The 25,263-nt window shown below is 33.4% G+C and overlaps 1 protein-coding gene across 14 annotated transcripts in view; it reads left to right on the top strand.

Moving 5' to 3' along the window:
• LCORL (ligand dependent nuclear receptor corepressor like) overlaps window positions 1-25,263 on the top strand; it is a 180,137-nt gene that overhangs the window by 138,715 nt on the left and 16,159 nt on the right. For 8 of the 14 annotated variants that reach the window (XM_061419742.1, XM_061419741.1, XM_061419745.1 and 5 more), the window contains 3 exons: window positions 6,780-6,873; window positions 14,870-19,680; window positions 20,306-24,540. In XM_061419742.1, the coding sequence (XP_061275726.1) occupies window positions 6,780-6,873; window positions 14,870-19,680; window positions 20,306-20,331 (4,931 nt within the window). In that variant the 3' untranslated portion in view covers window positions 20,332-24,540. Of the gene's footprint in view, window positions 1-6,779; window positions 6,874-8,149; window positions 12,238-14,869; window positions 19,681-20,305; window positions 24,541-25,263 lie in introns of those variants that run through there. The other 6 variants (XM_061419750.1, XM_061419749.1, XM_061419747.1 and 3 more) reach the window with 4 other exon arrangements.

The following is a 25,263-nucleotide window of genomic DNA, read 5'->3' as shown; positions in this document are numbered from 1 at the left end:
TATTACTAGATTATTTCCAAAATTGTTGTGTTTCTGAACTGGTTATATGTGATGGTAGCAAATTTATTACATCATTACCATTGTAACTTGACTTTTTGAAACATTACACAGGTTAGATATTGTAGTTTAATAGAGTAATCAGAGTCTGGAATAACTGCCTGAGTTTGAATGACAGTAAGTGTAACTGTGTGACCAAGAGCAAGATAATTAACCTCTATTTCACTTTCAGTTTTATCATTAAAAATTGCAAATTAAAAAAACTTATTTTTATATTGGGACGTGTGAGCCCTAAGAGGGGTTAAGACATATAATGCTCTTAGAGTAACACTCAAAAAATATTATAGTTTTATATATGTAGATTTTTATAAGTTCTATTTTCTAGAAACCAGTTAAATATAAATATTTATATTTGAAATCAGGGGAATCTTCTAGAGAGTACAGTAGAGAAAAACAAGAAAGATCTGAAGGCTGACTAGAACAGTACATCAAGCGGCTAAAAGGATGACCTATTTAAGGAGAGATAAGAAATGATCAAAGACATAAAATAGAAATAGTGTTCAGATATTTATTAAAACTATTAGCATAGATTTGCATCAAACATCATAAAATGTTAAATAGCATTGATTTGAAAGAAAGTTTTGTGCTGGTGATTAGTGTTGTTATGAAATTTAATTTGGAATATTTTTTCCTTGTCCAAACAGCATAAAATGTACATGATAGTTTGTCATTAAAATTCACTTGCCTTCATATACTAAATTTTATTCATACTTACATCTTTAATATTGATGATGATACATAATGTATTATTGAAGGTCTTTTAAACTCATGTTCATTCTTGGTATGGCAACTGGAGATCAATAGTATTGTGAGGAGTTGATAAATACGTTTTTAACATACTTAATATTCATATTAAGTGGTTAATGATCAGCAGTCTTAAGATTTCTGAAGAAAATCTGTTATTATTAGAACCTAACGAATACAGAAATGGATTATTAAAAATCATTCTCAACCTCTAACTGAATGGAGTTTCTGTGTAAAACTAACTTCTCTCCCATATAAGATATCAACTTCTTCACTGTGCTGTCATTTTCAACTGGCTGAACAAAGTTCTTTGATTTCATGATAATTTTGTCAGTCAGGGTCTGCTGTATGCAGGATTGATGTGACAGAACTGGGCAAGCCATTGCTGAGTCAGTGAATTGGTGTTTACTGAGGTACTCATTTCAGGCCTTGCTTAGAAGTAAGTCTAGTGAGAAAATCAGCCAAATAAGTATACTTAATTAGATATAAATTGTAAGTAGATCCTAAAAATAGTTACTAATTCCCCACAGTACTATTGAAGTTCAAGTGCTAAACTTGGCAAATTATAATAACATGTCATAAATGCATAAATACAAATAGAAGCATACAAAGAGTACTATGGGAATATGAAAGAAGGCTGGGGGTAAATTAGGAAAATCTTCTTTGAGGGGATGATGCTGAAGTGATATGTAGCCTGGCCAATAGAGCATAGAGTGTACTTAGACGAATGGACAGAGGGCAGCTAAGGGATGAGAAAGAATGGTGCCCTTGGAGGAGTGAAAGATCTGTATTATGTGGATCGCATTTATCTTCTTTTTACAGATTCTTTGTCAGGTATTTGCAGGAGAATACAGAACTGAGAACAGTTTGTAAACAGAAATCCAAACCTTGGTTTTGGAATGTGAATTCTAAAAAAATTAACCCAATAAAATGTTAATACTCAAGAAGTTGCTTAATTTGTTCATGGTTTCAATTTTTCAAACGCCAATTTTTTTTTAATTTAATTTTATTTTTAAACTTTACATAATTGTATTAGTTTTAAAGTTATCTGGTAGTGTCATGTATTTAACAATTACCTGACCTTGTTGATAGATTACACCAGCCTCTCTCTAATTCTGTATCTTTAGCATTAATGTTTGATGAGAAATAATTGTGTTAATGCTCAGACTACAACCAGTAAATGGAAATAATTCGTTTATTATTTGGAAAATTTTCATACATAGAGTAAAATGCAGTGTAATAATCATGTTCCTGTCACTCAGAACTAATAAATGTGTTACTTGATCATATTTACTTCTAGTATGTTTCCTCTTAAGGAACTGTTCATCCTTTTGTTTATCCTTGAAAGCAACCTCTGATAATATGTATTTGTGCATCTGTAAGCAAAACGGTTCTGTGTGCTCTAGATATCCATATAAAAGCATATATCAAATGTACTCTTATTAATTTACTCCTGCAACTTGCTCTTCTTACTTATCAGATTAGCAAAAATTAAAAATCTCAACACCAGGTGTTGTCAAGGTTGTGGAAAAAGTTTTAGTAATATCTACAGAAGTTCAAAATATATACCGTCCAGCACTGGCATTCCTAGGTGTGCGTCTTAGAAAAATTCTTCACATGAATACTAGAAAACATTTAGTAGTATTTTCACTTCAGAATTGTTTGTAACAGTGAATAAACTGAAGCAACCTAAGAACCTACCAAAAGGTGAATGGTTAAATAAATTTCAGTCTCTTTCTGTCCTCTACTTAACTTTATATTGCCCTGCAGCATTTAGCATAATAGATGTTCAGTTTTTATCCATCAAGTTAATTATTAGTACTTTGAATGTGTACGCACAAAACAATCTAGTTATGACGTGACATCTCCATTATGAAGGAGTGATACTGATAAATGTAAATCAGCAACAGGAGCAAGAAAATGCTCTTTTTGCCATTCCTGATTTTTTTTTTTTTTCCTCAGTCGTGATTCCCAAGCTATTTTTCCTCCTCTCTTTTTGTTTTTCAAACAATCCTTGGGGTATTTAACGTTTTTCTAGCTCTTGATCTGCAGCCTTCATGACGGAAAAAGGAATTGATACCAGCAAAATAACTTTAGGTGACAAATTGCTAATAAAAAGTGAGATCTTTTTTATAAGTAACATGGGAAGCCTAGTTACAGAGAAGGGGTTATGGAAAAAAAAGCATTTCTTATCTGCATCACTGTTTAGAGTTCCTAAAGAAAGTGAATCAGATATATAGTCCTGATTTGAATAGTTTCTCTTAAAGATGAAACAGATCTTAAATTTAGTTCCTCCTCAAGACTGAAATCAGCTACCAATCCAGCAGTCAAGGAGCAGTCCAAAAAGAACAATACCTTTTTGCCCTAGCTTGGGAGCTACCTATGACTCAAGCAGTTAAGATTCAGCCTGCAGTGCAAGAGACACCGGTTCAATCCCTGGGTCAGAAAGATACCCCCAGAGAAGGAAATGACTGCCCACTCCAGTATTCTTGCCTGGAAAAATCCTATGGACGGAGGAGCCTGATGGGCTATATAGTCCATGGGGTTGCAAAGAGTCAGACATGACTGAGTGGCTAACAGTTTCAGTTACAGGGAGCTACAGCCTAGTTAGCAAAGTTAATGTAAAGGAGAGAAGAGGAAGAGTTCTCAGCACCTCTTTTTCTTATTTATAGTTAGTGAAATAATTAACCTTAATCATATCAAAAGTGTAGAACTTAAAATTGGAGAAATTCATTAATGTATTCTGGAACATTAACAAGGGATAACACTTATGAAGACTGTTTTATATGCTATAACCTACATAAATGTATTTTTGTTTATGAAATATGTCAGGATTCCTGACCTTGAGTAATTCAGTCTTTTGGGAAAAAAAGGTCCGTAACTCAAAAATTTCGTGAGTGTGTCATTAAGTTTTATAGGATGCTGTTGACAAGGGTGACATTAAGCTTCTACTTGGGTGGGTCAGGGGTGGGTCTGAATCTATAAAGAAAAGTGGAAAGAGCATTCTAGGCAGGGGGAACCATGCACTGGATGTTTTAGAGACGTGACACCACATAGCATTTTTGATGAATTGCACATGGCTTAATTGCTCAGTAAGTGTGAGCATTGAGATGAGTTGTTGACTAAGAGTAAGATTGAGCTGAATGGATAAACTGGGGCATTTATTAGGTAAAGAGATCAAAAAATACTTCATTTAATAACTTTTAAGGTAGTATGTACCAAATACTTGGAGAAGGCAGTAGCACCCCACTCTAGTACTCTTGCCTGGAAAATCCCATGGATGGAGGAGCCTGGTAGGCTGCAGTCCATGGGGTTGCTGAGGGTTGGACACGACTGAGTGACTTCATTTTCACTTTTCACTTTCATGCATTGGAGAAGGAAATGGCAACCCACTCCAGTGTTCTTGCCTGGAGAATCCCAGGGTCGGGGAGCCTGGTGGGCTGCCGTCTATGGGGTCGCACAGAGTCGGACACGACTGAAGTGACTTAGCAGTACCATATACTTGTCTGCCCAGTCTTTTTATCCTTTCAATCTAGGCTTTGTAACCTCTAGCAATAACTGAATTTCTACTTCTAAATTATTTTCAGCAAATACCTAACTGAACACTTACTGTGTATCAGCCACTGTTGTAGGGAATGGGGCTACATCAGTAAATAGACATATTTTCTGCCTTCATGCAACATATTGTCTGGTGGCTAACACTAGTAAGTAAATAAACAATTAAATTATGGCCTTCTAACTGCTAAATAATATAGGTAAGTGTTGCAAGTATAGGAACCTACAATGACAGCAAAGTTCAAGTTGTGTCTTGAATGATGAGTAAGATTTGGTGCTTCCCAGGTGACACTAGTGATTAAAAAAAAAAAAAAAAACCTTGCCTGCCAATGTAAGAGACCTGGTTTGATCCTGGGTTAGGAAGATCTGGTTTTATCCTTCCCGGAGAAGGAAATGGCAACCCAACTCCAGAACTCTTGCCTGGAGAATCCCACGGACAGAAGAACCTGGTGGGCTGCAGTCTATAGGGTCGAACAGAGTTGGACACGGCTAAAGCAGCTTAACCCACATGCACAGGATGAATGTGAGGATAGGAGGAGAGGATTAGGAGACTTCTAGGCAGAGGAAACTTAATTGAAAGTGTGAAAGCCTAAAGGTGAGAAATAGCATATCAATTTCCCAACAGGTTTCTCTGTTCCCCCCACAGCAGATTAATCCTTTAAAAAAATTAAAATTGTCAGTCTTATGTTTAGAATCCTCCAGTGGTTTATTGTGTCTTTCAAAATAAAATTCAAATTTCTTGCCATTGTCTACAAAGCCCTATATGATCTGCCTGGTTTCTGATCTTAGCTCTCTCACTCTGGCTTATTCCATTGCAGTCACCCTGGCCTCTTTGCTATTCCTCATATTCCAGATATGATTCCATATCATAGCCTTTGCACAAACTGATCCTTCTATAAGCTTTCCCCCAGATAATCTGCTTGGTTGTTACTTTCACTTTGTTCAGGATTGTGTTCAAGTCAAAAGAGGCCTGAATTGATAATACTCAATAAAACAGCAGCTGCCTTAGGCCTACTCTCATTACTTTTATCAGCTCACTCTGCTTTATTCCTAAATAGCACATATCATCAGCCTGAAATATGGTTATGGTGGTGGTGGTGTATGAATTATCTAACTAGATTGTTAAGAACCATGAGGAGGTACTTTATGCATTTTTAATTACTGCTTTCCAAATTCCAGCAGTGCTTTGCACATAACTGAATTATTTTTAAACCTAGATGAATTTTTTGGTATAATTTTTAAAACATGGATTTTTCTTAAAATGATTTTTTACAGCTTTTTCAATTTTTTAGGTATCAGTAGAAACACATTCCGGAGAAGGCAATGGCACCCCACTCCAGTACTCTTGCCTGGAAAATCCCATGGACGGAGGAGCCTGGTGGGCTGCAGTCCATGGGGTCGCTAAGGGTCGGACACGACTGAGCGACTTCACTTTCACTTTTCTCTTTCATGCATTGGAGAAGGAAATGGCAACCCACTCCAGTGTTCTTGCCTGGAGAATCCCAGGGACGGGGGAGCCTGGTGGGCTGCCGTCTATGGAGTCACACAGAGTCGGACACGACTGAAGCAACTTAGCAGCAGCAGCAGCAGCAGCAACACATTCACCATCTGTATTGCTGTATTTTAAATTCAGTTTATTTTTATTCTTGATTTTGAAATTTATCAGATTAACAACATATCTGAGTCACTTGAAGTTTTGTCTATGTAAATTCAGTATTATAATAATAATAACTACACTTGAGTAAGAAATACATAGGCAGTTGTTTTCTAACAAGCTACTTTTTCCTAAAATGTTATTTTATTGTGTCATCATCTAATCACAGAATAACCACAATATGTTACATAGTCAGTGATTCAACTGTTGTACATTTCAGTTATTTAAAACAGTAAAATTTTATACTGTGAGCTCTGAAAAATAACATTGGTTGAGCGTAGAGTCATAGATTACCTAACGTATGTTTTCCACATATGAATAGTCCTAGTAAATGCTAATTATCATTCTCTTATTCATCCTATTTTCTATGCTCTTGGTTTAGTTAAACATACATTATTCCCACTTACCCAAAGCATCATCTGGGCAGCCTTGAATAGAAAACAGTCGTGTTTTTTATTGAATAAGCAATCGAGTGATTCTTCACTACAGAAGAGAAAGGTGAACAAGGGTGGATTTTGAACAATTTTTATCTAATTTCTTCATATCACGGCAATGCCAGCTCTTCCTCTGTTCTTTTTTCCTATGTAGTGCCTTCCCAGTCATGTTCTGTTGCTAAAAATCATAAGATGAGTTGGTAGTGGCCACATATCAAATACCAGTATTAATTTTTAGGTCATTAGTTAGTGGATCATCAAAATATGAAATGTTATGATATAAGGATTACCTATCTGTCACAAATATAAAGTTTTTTCTCTTGCAAAAATTATAGGGGATGGAGTGTTAGATCTCTCTACAAAGAAAACCAGCATAAAATCTGAAGAGTCATCCATATGTGATCCTTCTTCTGAAAATTCAGTGGCTGGGTAAGCAATATCTAGGAAATATAATTTAGTATTAATATAAAATTAAGCAGAGAATTCTTCATACTACTCTGAATAGACTGACATATATAGTTTTCTTCCAGAATTTTTGTCACTCATAAATGTGTGTCTTTCATACCTTTCATTTGTCCTTCCTCTTTCTTTTTTATTCTTTCTGTTAAAGAAAAGTTATCAGAACAATCACCAAACTTTAGTTCATGTTACTAAAATGAACTACCAACTTAATCATGGAATACAAACTAAGAAGCAGGACGAGTAGAGAATTTTAAATTCAGTATTTAGGAGGCAGTTTTAAGAAAAATATGTAATTTCACTATTTAATTTTTTAAACAATCAACTAGTTTTAAAAGTACTATACTTACTAATTCTTATAACTAATTTACAGTGCTTAGAGTTTTTTCATTGTGTTTTAGGTGTGGTGGCAGACTTAATATATCTAGTAATCACCACAGAAAGTCCTTTCATGTTTTGAAAGCTGTTTAATTAATTAAATCATTAATAGTGAAGTTCTGTTGGATTTTTGGAATTTTAGGGGGGTAACTTTTGCATCTTCCATTAACAATTTGCATAAGAAGCTTTTTAGTAACATTTAAATCTCAGATACAGAGTATAATTTGTTTCAACTAAGGCTGTAATAGCTTTTTGAGTGATGAGGTATAAAGAACTTTCTGTTAAACTTTGAAAGTTATAACGATACATTCAAAATAGAAATAACATGTATAAAATCTAAAAGTATTTTACCCAATATAATATATCTACTTGTTTCAAATTTTAAGTTTTTATCTAGAGAAAGATATGGGGTGTTTGTGTTTGGAAATATTCTTACTGCTACAAATTTCCTTTAAAGGGGTTGACTCTTTTATTACTTGTTTAGCGGTAACGTCACGTTTCTACTAACAAAAACTCCTTTAGGATTTGGGTATTTTATATAATGGAACTCTAATTGTAAAAAAATTATGTGTTGCTCTACAAGCATCTGTCAGAGGAATAGCAACATCATGAGAATATTTTTACAAATACTGAGTTAGGATTTTATGTTCTTGGAAGGTCTGCCCGTTGAGGCCACCGTATGATTGACACATTGTCCTACCAGGACTGTAGCGTTTGCTTTGATAAGGAGTAACTACTACGTCTCACAGACTTAAAAAGTGATGTTACCTAAGCAAGGAGTATAATAAAGGAGTGGACCCTCCCCTTCCATAGCTGTGTGAGAGTCTCTCATGCATCAGTTTACCATCGTTTCATTCCATCCATCCAGGAGACTACACAGAAACAGAGAGGACTATGTGGAAAGAAGTGCTGAGTTTGCAGATGGTTTGCTCTCAAAAGCTTTGAAAGACATTCAGTCTGGAGCACTGGACATAAATAAAGCAGGCATACTTTATGGCATACCTCAAAAAACTTTACTTCTCCACTTAGAAGCCTTACCAGCAGGGAAGCCTGCATCTTTTAAAAACAAAACTCGAGATTTCAATGATAGTTACTCATATAAAGACAGTAAAGAAACTTGTGCAGTGCTGCAAAAAGTAGCCTTGTGGGCAAGAGCTCAAGCAGAGCGCACAGAAAAAAGTAAACTCAATCTACTTGAAACCTCAGAATTAAAATTCCCAACAGCTTCCAGTTACCTCCATCAGTTAACTCTACAGAAAATGGTTACTCAATTTAAAGAAAAAAATGAAAGCCTACAATATGAAACACATCCTACTGTACAGTTAAAAATTCCTCAGCTACGAGTAAGTTCTATTTCAAAACCACAACCTGATGGTCCTGGTCTGCTGGATGTTATGTATCAAGTTTCCAAAACCTCTCCAGTCCTTGAAGGATCAGCCCTCCAAAAACTGAAAAATATACTCCCTAAACAGAACAAAATAGAATGTTCTGGGCCTGTAACTCACTCAAGTGTTGACTCTTATTTTCTACATGGGGACCTCTCTCCTTTGTGTCTTAATTCTAAAAATGGAACAGTTGATGGAACCTCTGAAAATACTGAAGATGGATTGGATCGAAAAGATAATAAGCAGCCCAGGAAAAAACGTGGCCGTTATCGGCAATATGATCATGAAATAATGGAAGAGGCTATTGCGATGGTAATGAGCGGAAAAATGAGTGTTTCCAAAGCACAAGGAATTTATGGGGTACCTCACAGCACTTTAGAATACAAGGTAAAAGAAAGATCTGGAACACTGAAGACTCCTCCGAAGAAGAAACTCCGATTACCAGACACTGGGTTATATAATATGACAGATTCAGGGACTGGCAGCTGCAAAAACAGCAGCAAGCCTGTGTAGATTACTTGTTAGGAAAACGTTTGTATGTGCGTGAGTGCGTGTATGTGTGTTTGCGTGTGTATGTGCACAGGTGTGTTTTTGTGTGTCTATATACACACATGTGGGAATTACAGATGCTCACTCTGACAGGAGACATGAAATTTTACAGTTCAAAAACCACTTACATGCCTTTTGAAAAAAAGTTTTATTCAGGGTTTTCACTGTGGACAGAATTATATAGTTGCTTACTTAATTCTGATAGTTTGTATTTAATCCTTGTATAAATAGGTGAAAAAGATTCAGGTTTTCTTTAGTAGTCAATAGCATAAAGCATTGTGGGAAAACAAGTAACTGTCAAGTGAAATATTTTTATTGGTGAAAGACCACTCCAGCCATTCAGTTGAACCATCTTTTAATGGAAATATGATATTACTAGTTTGTAAGCATTTTTGCATAACATACTTACATTTATTGTAAGTATATGAAACAACCAGTCAAAGTTTAAACAGACAGCTATCTCCACACTAATAAAAATTAATATATACAGTATTAGTACACTACAGTGCATTCTATGAAATATGAAATGCACTCAAGTGCATCCATCAGAAATAGAAAACCTTAAATGATATGTATAATGAAATTTAATATTTATCATTTAATAGTTGATTTAGCAGGAAGTTGGGGTTTATAAGGTATATACTTTAAAAAAAAAACTGACACATAGTTAACCCCAGCAGCTATAGAATCCTTTAATGTAAGATGGAATACTAAGAACAAAAAGTAATTTAAATTTAATTATTAAAATAATTTAATTTTGTTTTTCATTTGAAAAATAAGCTAATGTGTAAGGTTAGAAAAGAAAGTTGGAATGCAGCTTAGAGCATGTTTATAATGTGCACAGAAAAAGCTTGAGAATGATAATTTTGGTTTAAATGTGCTGGTTAGTTGATGTTATGACTACTTTAAATTTTAAGGATTGTGACACACTCCTACTATTGAAAAACCTCAGTGTAACTTTAATATATTTGCTGCTGTGACATTTCAAAACATTTTCAGTTTATCAAAATGAATTACAGATTTCATTTTGGTGGGCGATACATTATCATTTTGCTAATAACCAAATTTGCAGTTTGTTCAGGGTCTTGAATAGATTTACAAATATTTAACACTGAAGCTGTTTTGAACTTTCAGTAATGTAAACTCTCTACTAATTAGGTAGTTAGAAGCTGGGCAGTGCATTTTAACTTTTACTAGACTCATGAGAAAGACCAGTAATTTTGTATAGCAGTTTTAAAATGTGTTTCAGAGTATCCATGTTGGATTTATGGAGTACGCAGTTTTAGTGGTAAAATGTTATAAAGCATGTGCCTCCATAGAAAGAATGGGGATTTGCTTCATAAATACAAAATTCTTTGAGTGCCCCTTTTCTCTGTTAAAATTCAGGTTCTGATCATTTTTTCTAAGCCAGTTTTCCTAAGTCCAAAAGGAATACTTAAAGCTGAATTTAAAAAATAAGTGCACCTTGTCAAATACATGTGTTTTTACACTTGTGTTTGTGTGTATCTAATAATCATATATACATATAATACTAAAGAGATTTTCAGCTATTACATTTAAAAACTGCTTACATATGTTTAAAGAAACTGAAGAGTAGGAAACTACACAACCAAGTTGTTATTTGGTCTCTCAGATCTATACTGAACCCTCTTCAGCTATTAAAGTTACTTGCATACTAGGATATGAATCCTCTTGCTCTTTTTTTTCCCCCAAGAAATTATACATAATAGATTGCAAAACAGCAGATGTCAGAGTCATCTTTCTTTTTAAAGAATTAAGCCATATTTTGTGAGGGCCAGAACTTGGATTATTTAATATATTTCCCCTCCGCCCCCCCATTGAAAAATGAAGTTAAAGTAAATGTTTCAACACAATTTTATTGACCTCTTTATACAGAACTTTACCTGCAAAAATTGGGGGGTTTGAATGCATTACATAATATTTATATTGTATTGAGCTTTTTTATTCCTCACACTATATTTACATTAATAAATTGATTGAGAAGTTTATAGTAAAGGGATACTTACAGAACACTTTTATATCATTTAAAAGATGACCTGACCAAAAACTTTACAGGATTCATAAAATCAGGGATCATTTTGCTATTGACTTCACAGTGATCAGTAGTTTTATAGGTAATATTATAGTTAATTTGCAGCATTTTAGTACTCGTATTATTTATTTTTGGTCAGAAATAGTAAATTAAATATTTTTTGATAGTTTATAGGTAATGACCAACCCATAACTTTTAAAAGAAACAAAATGTTTCTAATTATTGAGTTAACTTTTGATTATACAAACTAGGAAAGGCAGGGAAATTTATGGGTTCCTCTTCTCCCCAGTGATTCTATTAAGGTGTTCTTTATGTTTAACTTTCAAAGTACTTTATAAATTTAGTTACCAGTTGCTACTTGTTAATTGACAATTTTCTGAAAAATCCAGTTTCAGCAGACTTTTAGTGAAGGTGAAAGCAATCCTTATGTGCTTTCTACTTATTTGAATGTTCCTCAAGTATTTTATATTAAAAAAAAAGAAGGAAAAGAAAAAAACAGTGCCTCTGTTTTTAGAAAACTACTGCTCAGTAAAGTTGTTTAAACCATTTCTGGTAGCTAATGACAATTTTATATTAAATTGTATACTAACTTTAGTGAGACTGATTTTTTTAGTTGTTTACAGTACAAATACTTGTATTTGTTCTTTAATTACAGTATTTTCATTGTCGCAGTAATTTAGTAAAACTCTGTGGCTGCCTTGATTTTGACAGATTTTGTTAATATAAACTGATTGTTAGGCAATTAGTTATATTTATGCATAAATCAATTGCACTATAATTCATGAATTATTTATTACAATATTTTCTAATGAATTCATGTATCTGTCTTGTGTTGTAAATGTACTGTAATTCTGTTTCTACTTTGTGTTGTTATATATCTAAATCTGATTGTATGAATTTTAATTGTTCAGTTAACGTGTTTCTAGGTTGTAATTTGTAGTAAAGCACTTCAATGCTTTTGCACTTAAATTTACAACACTGTTGGTGTGTGATTGATTTACTCATTCATTCAGTAAAAGAAAAAAAGAAAAGAAAAGAAAAAACTTGACTACACTGACTTATTTGATTCACTCTAGGAAGCAGTTTTATTAATATTAATAATAGAAATTGACTTTTTCTAAAGACAACTCTCAGCAACAAAGCTTATAATGGGAAAAATGGATAGAAACTTACCAAAAAATAAGCAGGATGTGTTTGTTTATAAATCAAACAAAGATTAGAAAAAATTTTAGCACGAAAAGCAATGGAGCTGTGAAACATAACAATTTTAGAATCTTATGTAGTTAAGTGAGAGTAAATTCTAGATTGGAGGCTTATGTGTATTCAACTATTTACTCATACATTTGGTTTTTCTTTGAGATTCTAACATACAAAAAATACAGAAATGAAAATAATTAAAGCCAAATAAGCATATTATAGAATTTTCTAATTTGAGAACTTAGTTATCTAATATCTGAGAGAGATGTATAAAATCCTAATATCTGAATATCTAGTAACTTTTTAAAGATGTTCTTCATATGACATTAGATCAAAATTATTGGCCCCTATGATATTGTTGAGATTTTCGAAGTTCCACTATTAAAAATAATCAACTGAATAAGAAATTCTTAAAGAATAGACTTCTTGGAATGTCAAAAGAGCTATTAAAATTTTTCAATGATTTTTAAAATAACACTAATCATTAATTTTGATTAGTTCTGCTCTAGACTACTAACGGAAAAAATCATTTGAGCATTTCAGGAACTGTTACAAGAGTATAGTAATGTTAATTTGCAAAATTTGCTTTGGTGTTTTTGCTGCTACTCAACAGAGTTTTATAAAATGTAGATACAACATTTCCTATTTATCTGTGAAACAGGTTAAACCAGTTTTAGGCAGGTATTTTTATGAGAAACATGTAAAATCTCTCTTTAGTCACATATACGTTTAATAGGCCATAATATAACTTTTAAACAAACATGTTGGAAATGGATCTGTCGGACCTTTTGGGGTTTTCTTTTGCTTATGTGAAAATTATAGTTGTTAATTTGCTGGGAAAGAATATAATACCACTATACCCTCTTATTGATAGTTAACATTTACTTGTGCCTTTATTCTCTATATATGTTTTCTGAGTTATACAGTAGTGAATCTTTGGAGTCAGTTCAATCATTTTATACTCTAACCATGAAAAAATTTACAAAAAATTATTTTCCACAGGGAAGGGATACCGAGGTCATGTCCTGTCTTCCATCTGTCTAGATGACAGTAGACTTAAAAATTTTTATTGTAATTTCATCTCTTCTCTCCGTTTGATAACTTCTTTATGTTAAACCCATGCTAGTTTTACTAGCGAAACATTGATTGAATCTAGTAAAATTATCTTTTTTCTAGAAAAATTTTTATCTAATCTGAAACAGTTGATGTTTTTGCTACTCAACAGAAATTTTATAAAATGTAGATAACATATTGCCTACTTATCTGTGAAACAGTTTAAACCGGTTTTAGGGAGGAACTTTTTAAAATCAGTTTCACTTTCATTTTAAAAATTATTTAATTTTTAATATTGGTGAACATAATAACCCTTTATTAAAACAAAATACAGTCTTCTGTCACTGTTCATAGTCAGCATATTTCAGTTCCAACCCTAAATAAAATTTATACAAACCAGTAACTAACAACAACAAATATAAGAAATCACAAGTGGGAGGCTGTTTTCATGTACAGAGTTTGGTGATATGTTTAATTTAAATAGATACTTTTCTGAAACAGAATTCTTTTAATATATTTTATTCTTCTTGCTGCTGGTATTGGATTAGAAAGTTTTTTTTTTATATAGACTTATACACTGGTTGCTAAGTAATCCTGGGTTTTAGTTTCCATTAGATTTATGTTAGTTTCTGCAGTGGGATATTTTCCAGCATTTGAAATTAAATAATTAGGTAAGTAATGCCTTTAGTTTTGATGTAATTAATTAAGTATTTAAAATAAATTAAAAATAGATTACATTTTTAAATAGCTTAAATTTTTATTTTATTACTAGGTTAAAACGCCTGTTATTTATATGAAATCTAAATCCCTTAACTTTCCTTTTGACTATATAAAACGTTTTATTAATAATTTTATTTTCACTACCTGAAAAATATTTTATCTTTTTTTAAATAAAGGTATTATCTTTATTTTAAATAAAGATAAGAAAGATTTTCTCCTATATCTTATTTATCTTATTTGTACTAATATGGACTGATAACTACCAAATAACTTATAAAATGTCTACTTTATAAAAATTTTAACTCCTTCTGAAGCACTTTCCGTTAAATATTCTTAATATAGCCAAAGCACTAAACATTAGCAATCTGTAAATATAACCATATCTATCAGTAGCAGCCTTTATATTACACAAAACATAGGGTTTTGCTTTGACTCATATTTTGTCATAGGGAATTATCATAAGTGCTTCATTATATTTTTGGTAAACAATAATCAAGATATCACTTTCACAGCTCTCCATAGGAATTAGAAGTCCAGCAATATCAAAATATCTATTTCAAGCTCTGTTAAAATTCCTTATGATATTAGTATTTTTGCTGTAATTCATTTTTTGTTTGATTTTTATTTTTAGTTCAACTGTTGATGCAAAATCAGAGGAAGCTACTAAAATGGAAAAAGGAAAATCAGCATTAAGCAAAGTTTTGGAATCTTTGTGCATACATCACCAGGAACAAGTTTTGGCTATGTTGAAATTTCTAGTCCAAGAGCAGAATGCTGCTTCTCTTTGCTGTTGTAATTCATCCTATACTGTGTCTTCAGAGTCTCAGAATCCCCTTATTGAAGATGATTTAGATGGTCTGTTCTGTAGTTGTGAATATAGGCTGGCAGAAAGAGGGTATTTACACAATGAAAGACAAAGCCCTGGTTTTGTGCCTCTGCCAGTCTGTATTAAAGATTTACATTGTTTATCTTGTCAAACTGTAACTATTGAGCACATTAAGAAGGTAGTGAATAGAGGAATTGCAAACAGTTACAATTCTCACAGGTGCTGTTCTGGACTGTTAGCAGACATTGATTCCACAGAATCAGGCTTTCAGAGTCCTCATTCATCAAGGGAAATAGGTGATGTTTCAGTAAATCTTCAAGATGTTTGTAGGTCTCGAAGTCCCTCACCCCCACCATTATCACCTGTGCAGGCTGAAGGATTTGAAAAATTGAAAGATGTCATCTCGGAGTGTTCAGCCTTAGAAAATAATAGACTTGAAACAAACATTAACCAGCCTCCATCTCTGACACCAGCAGAAATAAGCAATGATGAAGATGATCATGAAGGTAAAATGCCTAAAACTAAAAAATCCAGTAACTCTGATTCTTTGCTCTTAGAAGACAGCAATAATTGTACTACAAATCATGAAAAGGGTGAAACTACTATAATTTTTCAAGATTTAATGGATCGTATTAATGAAAAATTAAAATCAATAGAAACAATAGATATGACAAACCTTATACAATTATCTAGCAGTGATTGCAGTACAGATAATGATTTAAAATTGAGAGATTTAATAACCTCTCTTTTGCATAATGCAAAGGCCAGTGATTACAGTTTTATGGAATTACTGAGTCAACATGATAAAAAGATAGAAAATAAAATTATTCAGACAAGATTTCGAAAGCGTCAAGAAACCTTATTTGCAATGCACAGCTCTCCTGACTCACCCATATTCAGAAGGCAGTCATTACAGATAAAAAGAGAACTTGCTAGTCTTGATGAAAACTTTATGAGAAAAAAATACACCGAAAAAAATCCAAGGAAGTTTTTGCGCAATGATGAACTCTTTTCAGCAGACAAAGAGCAATTCTATCATTGCCAAGGACCTTCTTTACAGAATTCTAAAAGCCTGCAAGATAATAATCATGTGGAAACATCATTTTTACCAGATTATGGATTACAGTCATTGCAACTACCTCTAAGTAATTTAGAAACTAACTTGGCTTTTGATGCATTTTCAGAAAGCTTTAAAACAGCTTCTCCTGAGAAAATGAGCATAAGGAGATCGCAGGAGAAATCTGTGGCTAGGAAAAAGTTTTTGCAAAATCATAAAGAGAATCCAAAATTAGAGAATACTCAAACTCCTTTGAAAAGTGATATCCCTGGACTTCTGAGCAGAACCAAACGAAATATTGTACCACCAGGGTGGTATTCTATATATGTAACAAATAATTATGTTTTCAAAAAATCCCCTAAGGCCAAAAAAGTTTCTGACTCTACCAAAGGAAAAGATGAAGTAAAAAATATTCAGGTTGAAAGCTCACATAGTATAGATTTAAACAAAATTGCAATGAATTCTAATTTACAAGTTGTTGTGGAACGTTTGGAAGATACAATAAATATGGCCAAAAAGTCTTGGAATAATCAGTCATTATCAGAAGGGTATAAAGCATCCAAGAAATTGATAGAAGTTGATAGTAAAGATCAACCTGCTGGTAGAAATATGACTCTGACTGTAAGTAGAATGACATGTAAAGAGAAAAGTTTATCAAAATCCATAGTAGCATCCACCAATATTAAAACCAATCATATACCTACAATAGATTTGAATAGCAAACGACTAAACCAGAAAAAGTCATCTGTTTTAAACACAAGTAGCTTGATTTCCAGTGTTGAAAATGTACCAACAAAATATGAAGCCATTGAAAGCTCTTCTTTTGCCACCTATTCTAGTCCTATCAAACTCATGTTTTTATCTGAGGTTAAAAGCAGTGAAGGAGTCAAATATACCTTAACCTCAGTCAATAATTCCGAATCAAATCATGATTTTTCCTCTGAAAAGCAACCAACTCATCAAGTAACTGAAAATAGAAAAGAAACAAATGAGACTATCCCAAATGCTAACTCTGCAAATTATAGTTCTAATCTTAATGATAGTGACACTTTGCAAAAAGAACTAAACAAATTTAATTGTGCAAAAGAAATGGCAGAATCCTCTGCAGTGTTTACAGATGATATGAAGAATGATAAGCCACAAGAGTTACCTAAAGAGTATTCAAGCAGTACGATTGATTCATCTTTTAAAAGAAAACCAGGTAGACCTAAAAAAATAGGTCCCCAGGTTGTGAAACAGATAAAGCGACCAATTGGAAGACCACCAAAACCTAAAACTGACCAAACAGACATTGCCATTTGCCAAAATGAGCCCCTTAGTGCTGAAAAGAAAAGCCCAGAGTCTCTCATATCAGAAGTAAAAGAAGGTATATATCAGAAGAGTATTACAGTAACTGTTATTTATGGAAGGTCAAGAAGAACTAAAAGGCATGTTTCTGAAGGAAGTATAAACAAAAGCAACGGTATGTCTTTAAAAAATGTTACTGATTTTCCAACAGAATATAATAGTCTCAGAAATATTAGAGAATATGACACTGACTTGGGTGAAAGAATAAGTGCTATTTCAAGTTTGACTACTGAAAGTGAAATCTTGGGGTCTGGCTTTGAATATGTTAGACCTTTCAAGAACAAGCCTGTGATACCTCAACCGTCCAAGAACATTATTCGACCAAATCACAAGCCTTTGGCAATAATTAGGAAGCCTGGTAGACCTGCAAAAGTGAAAATCTCTGGCATATCTGTGACTATCAATAGAATTTCACCTCAGGAGAGAGAAGTGAGTATTAGCAGCTGCTTACCTCCTTTAGAACAAGAGAATATATTCCAGAAAAATCTGCCTGAAGAAAATCACCAGTACACCATGGATACAAGGCACACTGAAGCTGACAAACTCAAGAATGAATCAGAAAGTATGGTTGCTGCTGTACCTTTGAGACATTCCATTAGGGATCGAAAACCATCTCTGCATTTCTTACATTCATTAGCATCTTCTAGTTCACTTATTTATAGAAATTCCCTGCTCCATAAGTCATATAAGCTCCATTTGCAGAAAGGTAAAAGTCAGGAGGACAAACATAAGCAGTCAAGGATTAAAATAGCTTCCAAAGGTCCGCCAGGAGCTAGAAATTCAAGGAATGCAAAAAAGCATTTGGAAGATAAATTAATACCCAATTCTGAAGTATCCTTGGACCCTATAATTTCATCAAACCCTTTGCTCAGGTGGTGGGCTGCTTCTACTTCAAACGATTCCTTATTAGAGGAATTAAACAATAGATTTGAACAAATAACAAATGCTTGGGTGCCTGTGAGTGGAGATGAAGCTGAAAATTGTGTTCATAAAAAAAGAGACCACATTGAAAATGATAACTTCAAAATAGCAAGCCCTTTGGAGACCTGTCTTTTAGAACTTGAGGTTTCACCCGTAAAAATGCTTTTTCAGAAAAAGTATGATTTGAATGAACTCTGTACCTGGTTTATGCAAACAACAGAAACACAGTCTCTTTCACTAGTTAGAAAAGCAAATGCACGAAACCCTTTGGAAGTAATAAACACCAGAGGAATTAAATTAGGGACCAAATATTCTGATTTTAATACCAGCCCTTTCAGAAAGCACTTTAAAAAATTTGCACTATCTTCGCCTTCAAAGTCAGCAGGGAAGTTGCATATACTGCATAAAATGGTTAGCTCCCCACTCTTAAATGTGAAAAGTAATTTAACACTAACTAGATTAAAAAGAAGTGAGTTTAAGAGGTTGCATCATGAAAGGTGGAGAAGACAGGGAAAGCTGCACAGCCATGGGACAGGTGCTTGGATATCTAAGAGGAGGAACTTAAGATTTTTTTGCCAGAACCAACTTTTGAGTAAGACTGAGGGAGTAACAAATGCTGATGTCCCACTCCAAGGAAAAAACACAGTAGATAATCAGTTTATTTTCCCACCTGAGATCAGGGATAACTTTTTGCAACAGAGGTTGGCCATGTCTGATTTCAAAACACATGCTAGTTTAGAGAATAAATTTAACTCAGAAGCAAAGGAGAATGGAACAAACTGCAGCCAAAAAGATTTTGAAAAGGGACCAAGACTAGGAAATGTATGTTCAAATAATTGGAGGTCAAAAACCTTAAAAGACTGTAGAATATTTTTGAGGAAGATCAACTATCTCGAACACAGAAATACTTTTAAGTTAAATACCATCATTTACTCTCCTGAATCTGTTAACTGTGGAAGTAATCATCAAACTCACATAGAAGAATCAAAGCGCTTTACCTTAAGATCCCAGTCTGCTAGGCAAAATTCTTTTAAAAAGCAATCTAAAGAAATAGAAAATGCTAAAGCAAATAGTCCTTCAAGTGATAAATTTCCTGCCCAACTTGAAAATAGTAAATTAAATAAATGTGTTAACTATGACAAGAATCCTTCTGATAATTGTGAAGTTCTTAGCAAATTGAACAAAAGAAAAAGACCACCATGGAAGACCACAGAAATGTCAACAAAAAGACATAAACGACAGTCTTGCAACAGTGGACAAATGGCAAACTATTTTTCAAAATACCAACTAGGTAAGTTTTTCTCTACTTAATTTTAGTTTCATTGTAGGTGCCTTGAGTGGAATATCAGATGATGGATAGAAGAGGAACAGTTGATTTAGCTTTATTTCTAAAATATTTGGACAATCTAATTTCTTGGCACCTAGTATGAAACTCATGAAATTAGGTGCTGCTAAATGTCCCAGTGAACTTCCCCACATCTAAATGTGTCCAGGATTTCAAGAAAAGTATATTTGAGACATAGAAAGCTTCTAAAATATTAATGTAAATACTCTCTTGTTTTGCATCTGATCTAATATAAAATATAGAGAACAGTTTGACAAATAAATATGCCCAAGTAGCTATCTAAAAATTTACTGCTACACTACAAGCTAATATATATTTATTATCTAATGATAAATTAGTAACTTTGAGACCATCTGGAAAGTAAAAACTATCTCATGGTTGACTTGATGAAGACCATAACATATATAATAATCCTAGGGTATCAATCTCACATTCACCATTAAGTTGTTAGGCCCTTTGATACTGCTTTGGGAACCACTTTTAGAGTCTATTTAAAAGTGTCAAGATTTTTTTTTCCAATATGTCAGCAACTTATTAAATAGTTTTTTCATATCTGACATTGATTCCATAGATATAAAGATGAGGATTTCTTTATAGAGATAATACCTCACCTACCAAAGGAGAAAATCATACACAGGTAATTTTAAGGTAATGCTAAATTCAGAATGCAAACTGAAATTACTTTAGCAAGTAATTATGAGCTTTACTCAGTTATACCAACCTGACATTGGTGCCTCAGGGAGACCGTTACCCCTTGAACCTAGCAAAAATGGGATGTAAACACTAGTTGCCATCGTAACCAGTTCCAATTCTGCTTCTTGACAGGTGCTAGACAATTTAGGGTATGTAAGAGTGTGTTAGTGTTTGTTGATTTCTTCTGTGACATGAAAGAGTGAAGAAATGCAGGGTTACTGGGTTACATTTGGATATTTAAGGATATTTTATCATATGGTTGCATTGTTACATTGTATATTTTAGGGGAGTCTTTTGTGTGGCCCGAGAGGTATTAGTGGCTTAATTTTTTCTTATGTTTTTAAAAAACTTTTTTAAAAGCTAAAAAAAACACTTTCAGGTCTTAAATTGGAACATTAAAAACTAATTAAACTCAAGTTTTAATAGGTTAGAAGATTATTATGAACCCCAAAATTCAATTACTTAACTGAATAACTTTTATAATAACCTATTTCTGTATATCTCACATGCAGTGATTAAAATTTTTAACTAACATAAATCATTAAAATGTTAAAGATGGTCAAATTAGAGTCTCCATTATTAAAAATGTATCAAACCTAAAAGTAACGCCTTTTGTTCCTTGGCCTAAGGATAACTAAAAATAACACAACAAATAGTATGTCAGGAAAAAAGAGGGACGAAGTCTAATAGTTATTTTTTTCAAAAGAGCTTATAATTCACCTAAAAATAAGTTCACATATTTTTAAAAGATTGCCATGAATGGAGAATAAAGTGTAATGTTTCATTTTTAATTCTTTACACCATCCTCATTTCATACTAAAGATAGTTTGTATTGTCATTTCTCAACAGAACTGTATTTTGTTACTTCCAGCTTAACCATTGTATCTTTCTAAGGTATAAATGTAAATGTATTTTAATATGATTCTTCATCTCACTAAATATATCACCCTAGAAAAATAAGATGGAAGATGCCTAATTGTTACTTTTTCAAATTAATTTCAAATCCTTTTGTAACATTTAAAAAAACTTTAGTATCATATTAGGAGTTGTTTTTCACCTTTTCTCATTTTAAAAATTCATAGTAATAGTTCCTGTTCTGCTCAAAGTTTTATTTATCTTTTACTGATAACTTTCCTTCTTTGTTTTAACATTCTTTTTTCCCCCACTCAATCAACAAGGACATTATTTTTATAAAGTTGTATTTATAGCAATATTTGTTATATTATCTGATTTTTAAATGTTTCTTAAGGTGTTTTGTTTTTTTTTTTTCATTATTCTTGATACTCCATACTTCTTTTTGCCTCTTTGAAAGTGACACTAAAATTCATTATTTTATGTGTGTTTTTCTTCTTCATTGAATACATAGTGACTGGAAGTTTGAGACTTTTAACAATAGGACTTTTCTAGGAAAATTCATTTGACAATGTAATAATGAATTAATGGAATATTTCTGTTGATGAAGAGTTTTGCTTTTACTTGAAAATGTCTTGTTTTTAAACTTTTCAAGATTAACCGTATAGATACAGTTTAGTACACAGAAATTTTAAAACTTACACTTGATGACATTTGTACTGCTTATATCGACTGTAAACATGGAAAGGAAGAAGAAGTGCAATTCTATTGAATTCTTGTTTTAACAAATACTTAATGAATGCCTACAATATGCTCTTAGGTACGATAGAAGATTCAAAAAGCTTTTTTCCATCTAAGTAAGAAAATAAGATCTATATTGCTTATTTATTCAAAATATAGAGTGTATTTTATGTTTTAAGTGTGATATTATATGTTTTAAGGGGATAGAATGGTAAAAGTCATGTTTTGTACTCTTGAGGAGCTTACCATCTTATGCAAGATAGTGAATAGGCAATTCATGGAAAGATGAGTGCTATGATGGGAGAGAGAGATGCACTATAGGGGCACATAGGGAAGTTGAACCCAGGGTCAGAGAATTATGCAAGGATTCTTGCTTCTAAGCTGGAATTTGAAGAATGACAAAGTATTAGAAGTACAGAGAGTACTTCAGGCAGAAGCAAATTGCATGGGGAAAATGTGGTTGACTGAAGAGAGCAGGGTTGTCTGGAACACTGATTAATCTAGTTCATATAGCTAAGACATAAAATAGGAATTTAGGAAGGGGCAGTAGGGTAGTTGAAAAAATGGCAAAAGATAAAGCTGCTGATGGAGGCATAGGACAAATTGTGAGGTCAGCATCAGTTAATGAAAAAAAAAAAAAAAATCTGGAGCCCTGATAGTGTCAGTATTGGGGAAGAATGGATATATTTGAGAGACATCCATGAAGTAGAATCAGTCTTAGAGAATAGAAGAATAAAGTTTAACATCAGGTTTTTGGCTTGGACATCTGGGTAGGTGATTGTAATATTCACTCTAGGTGTTCAGTTTTAAACATATAAAGTTTGAGATATCTAGTGGGGTATCCAAGAAAAGATACTTAGGATGCAACTAGTTAAGAGTTTTTGCTCAGGAGAGAGGTCTCAGCTAGAGATAAAGATTTGGGGGCCAGCAAATAATTGAAGCCATGAGAGTGGAAGAGACTGTTCAGTGTAAAATGTGAAGAACATAGTGTCTCAGAGCCCCAAAGATATGGAGAAAAGAAAAGTGTACAAAAGGAGACTAGTGAGAGTAGCCAGGAGATAAGAGGAAAGCCAGCAGAGGATGGTGACAGGAAATACGTTTTAAGAAAGGAAAAAAACAACAGTGTAAAGTGTTAATAAGAGGTCAGTTAGGTCTTGACATCTTCTGTGTAGCACAAGAGGTTATTTTAGAGTCAGAACTCTTATGATTGAGTAAATTCAGGAAAAAGAAATGAAGAAAATTAGCACAGAAAAATGTAAATGGCAGATTGGTGAGAAAATAGGGAAGTAGTGAGAGGAAGCCCAGTTGAAGGATGTTTAGATGCCAATGGGAAGAAACCACTGGAAAATGAAAGACTAAAGTAGAAAAATGAGATGGCAAATAGGGGAAATGGAGTGAAGCCCCTGACTTGATAGTGGGGTATCATGAGAATCGTTAGAGAGATTGGTGTTGGCCCGAAGAGTCTTTTCTCTCCTAAGACATGAGAATGCATGTGTGCGTGCTAAGTTGCTTCAGCCATGTCCAACTCTGCGACACTATGGACCACAGCCCGCCAGTCTCCTCTGTCCATGAAATTCTCCAGGCGAGAATACTGGAGTGGGTTGCCATGCTATCCTCCAAGGGATCTTCCCCACCCAGGGATAAAAGCCTCAGTAATTACCTCTCCTGCATTGCAGGCAGGTTCTTTTACCATTACTGCCACCTGGGAAGCTGAAAACATGAGAATAGTGGGAATGATTTTTAGGAGGATATAAATCAGTTTATAATTTATGGGGAGAATGTTTAGGATAGTAGACTATTTTCTGTGAATCAAGAGGTAATCTAAGAGTTTTATGGTGAGTATTGAGCTCTGGATAATGTTTGAAATACATCTCAATAAGTGATAGGATTGAACAGCTTGTGATTTTATCTCAGTTACCAGAATGTAAAGCTTGGGAGAAAGATGGGCCATTTTACTTAATAGTAACTGTGTTCACCAAGTGGGTGTAACAGAAGGAAAAGAGATCAAACTAAGAATTTATTCTTTGAATTGTGATAAATTACATGGTCAAACTACAGAAGTCTTTTTCTAATAGCTGCACACAATATAGATTAGAAGAGAGGGCAGAATGGGGTGTGTGAAGGACCAGTTGTAAGAGACAATTTTTGTGGTGATAATGGTCTAAAATTATGTGTGACTATTGAAAATAATAACATAGACCTCTTTAATGTCAGTGTTGTTTGAGTTCCTAAAGCAAATGTGTGCCTTTTCCTAATTGATATACAGCTGGATATAATAAATGGACTTTGGACACCTCTGAAGTTTCAGGCCAGAATAACCTACTATGTACTTAAAGCTACTATCCTCATATTATTTTTCCTAAAATGTTAAATTTTTCTATAAAAATTCAAAACTCAGGTTTACACTTTCAATTGGATTCTAAGATGACTGAAAAAAGTTCAGTTTGTCAGTTTCTCCGGTTTTGTCTTCTGTCCTCAAAAATGACTGACTCTCTCTCTCTCTCTCTCTCTCTCTCTCTCTCTCTCTCTCTATGTATGTATATATATATATATATATATATATATATATATATATATATTTCCACTCAGAATTCTGGTTTTCTCTGAGATATGTCACTGATGGGTGATTTGAAATTAATGATACACTCTTTTAATTACCTAAAACTGAAACTAACCATGCATCCTTCTCTGGTCCTGCTAATGAACGTTTTATCATATTTTTCTGAGTCCTAATTCAAGATACTGTTTTAAATTTGTATGGTTGAGGCAACCTCAGCACAGAATATCCTTTAACAGTTAAAAGTAAAATTTAGAGTTACTTCATGTAACATTCAGCATCATATTACCTAATGGAAATTATGAAGCACTAGAGTAGATGATGGAGAAGGCAGTGGCAACCCACTCCAGTACTCTTGCCTGGAAAATCCCGTGTTCAGAGGAGCCTGGTAGGCTGCAGTCCAAGGGGTCGCGAAGAGTCAGACTCGACTGAGTGACTTCACTTTCACTTTTCACTTTCACACATTGGAGAAGGAAATGGCAACCCACTCCAGTGTTCTTGCCCGGAGAATCCCAGGGACGGACATGACTGAAGTGACTTAGCAGCATCAGCTGCAGAGTAGATGATTTTCTAAATTTCATTTTGATAGAAAAGTGTTTCCAAATGATTCAGTCACTTTAATCTGGTTTGCTACACAAGCATTCCAAAGTTATATTCCAGGAAAAACTGGTCCACCAAGATGTTCT

The sequence above is a fragment of the Bos javanicus genome, chromosome 6 (assembly GCF_032452875.1).
Source record: "Bos javanicus breed banteng chromosome 6, ARS-OSU_banteng_1.0, whole genome shotgun sequence".
NCBI classification, from domain to species: Eukaryota; Metazoa; Chordata; class Mammalia; order Artiodactyla; family Bovidae; genus Bos; species Bos javanicus.
The sequence above is the reverse complement of the archived record's forward strand: the minus strand, read 5'-3'. Positions and strand labels throughout refer to the sequence as shown.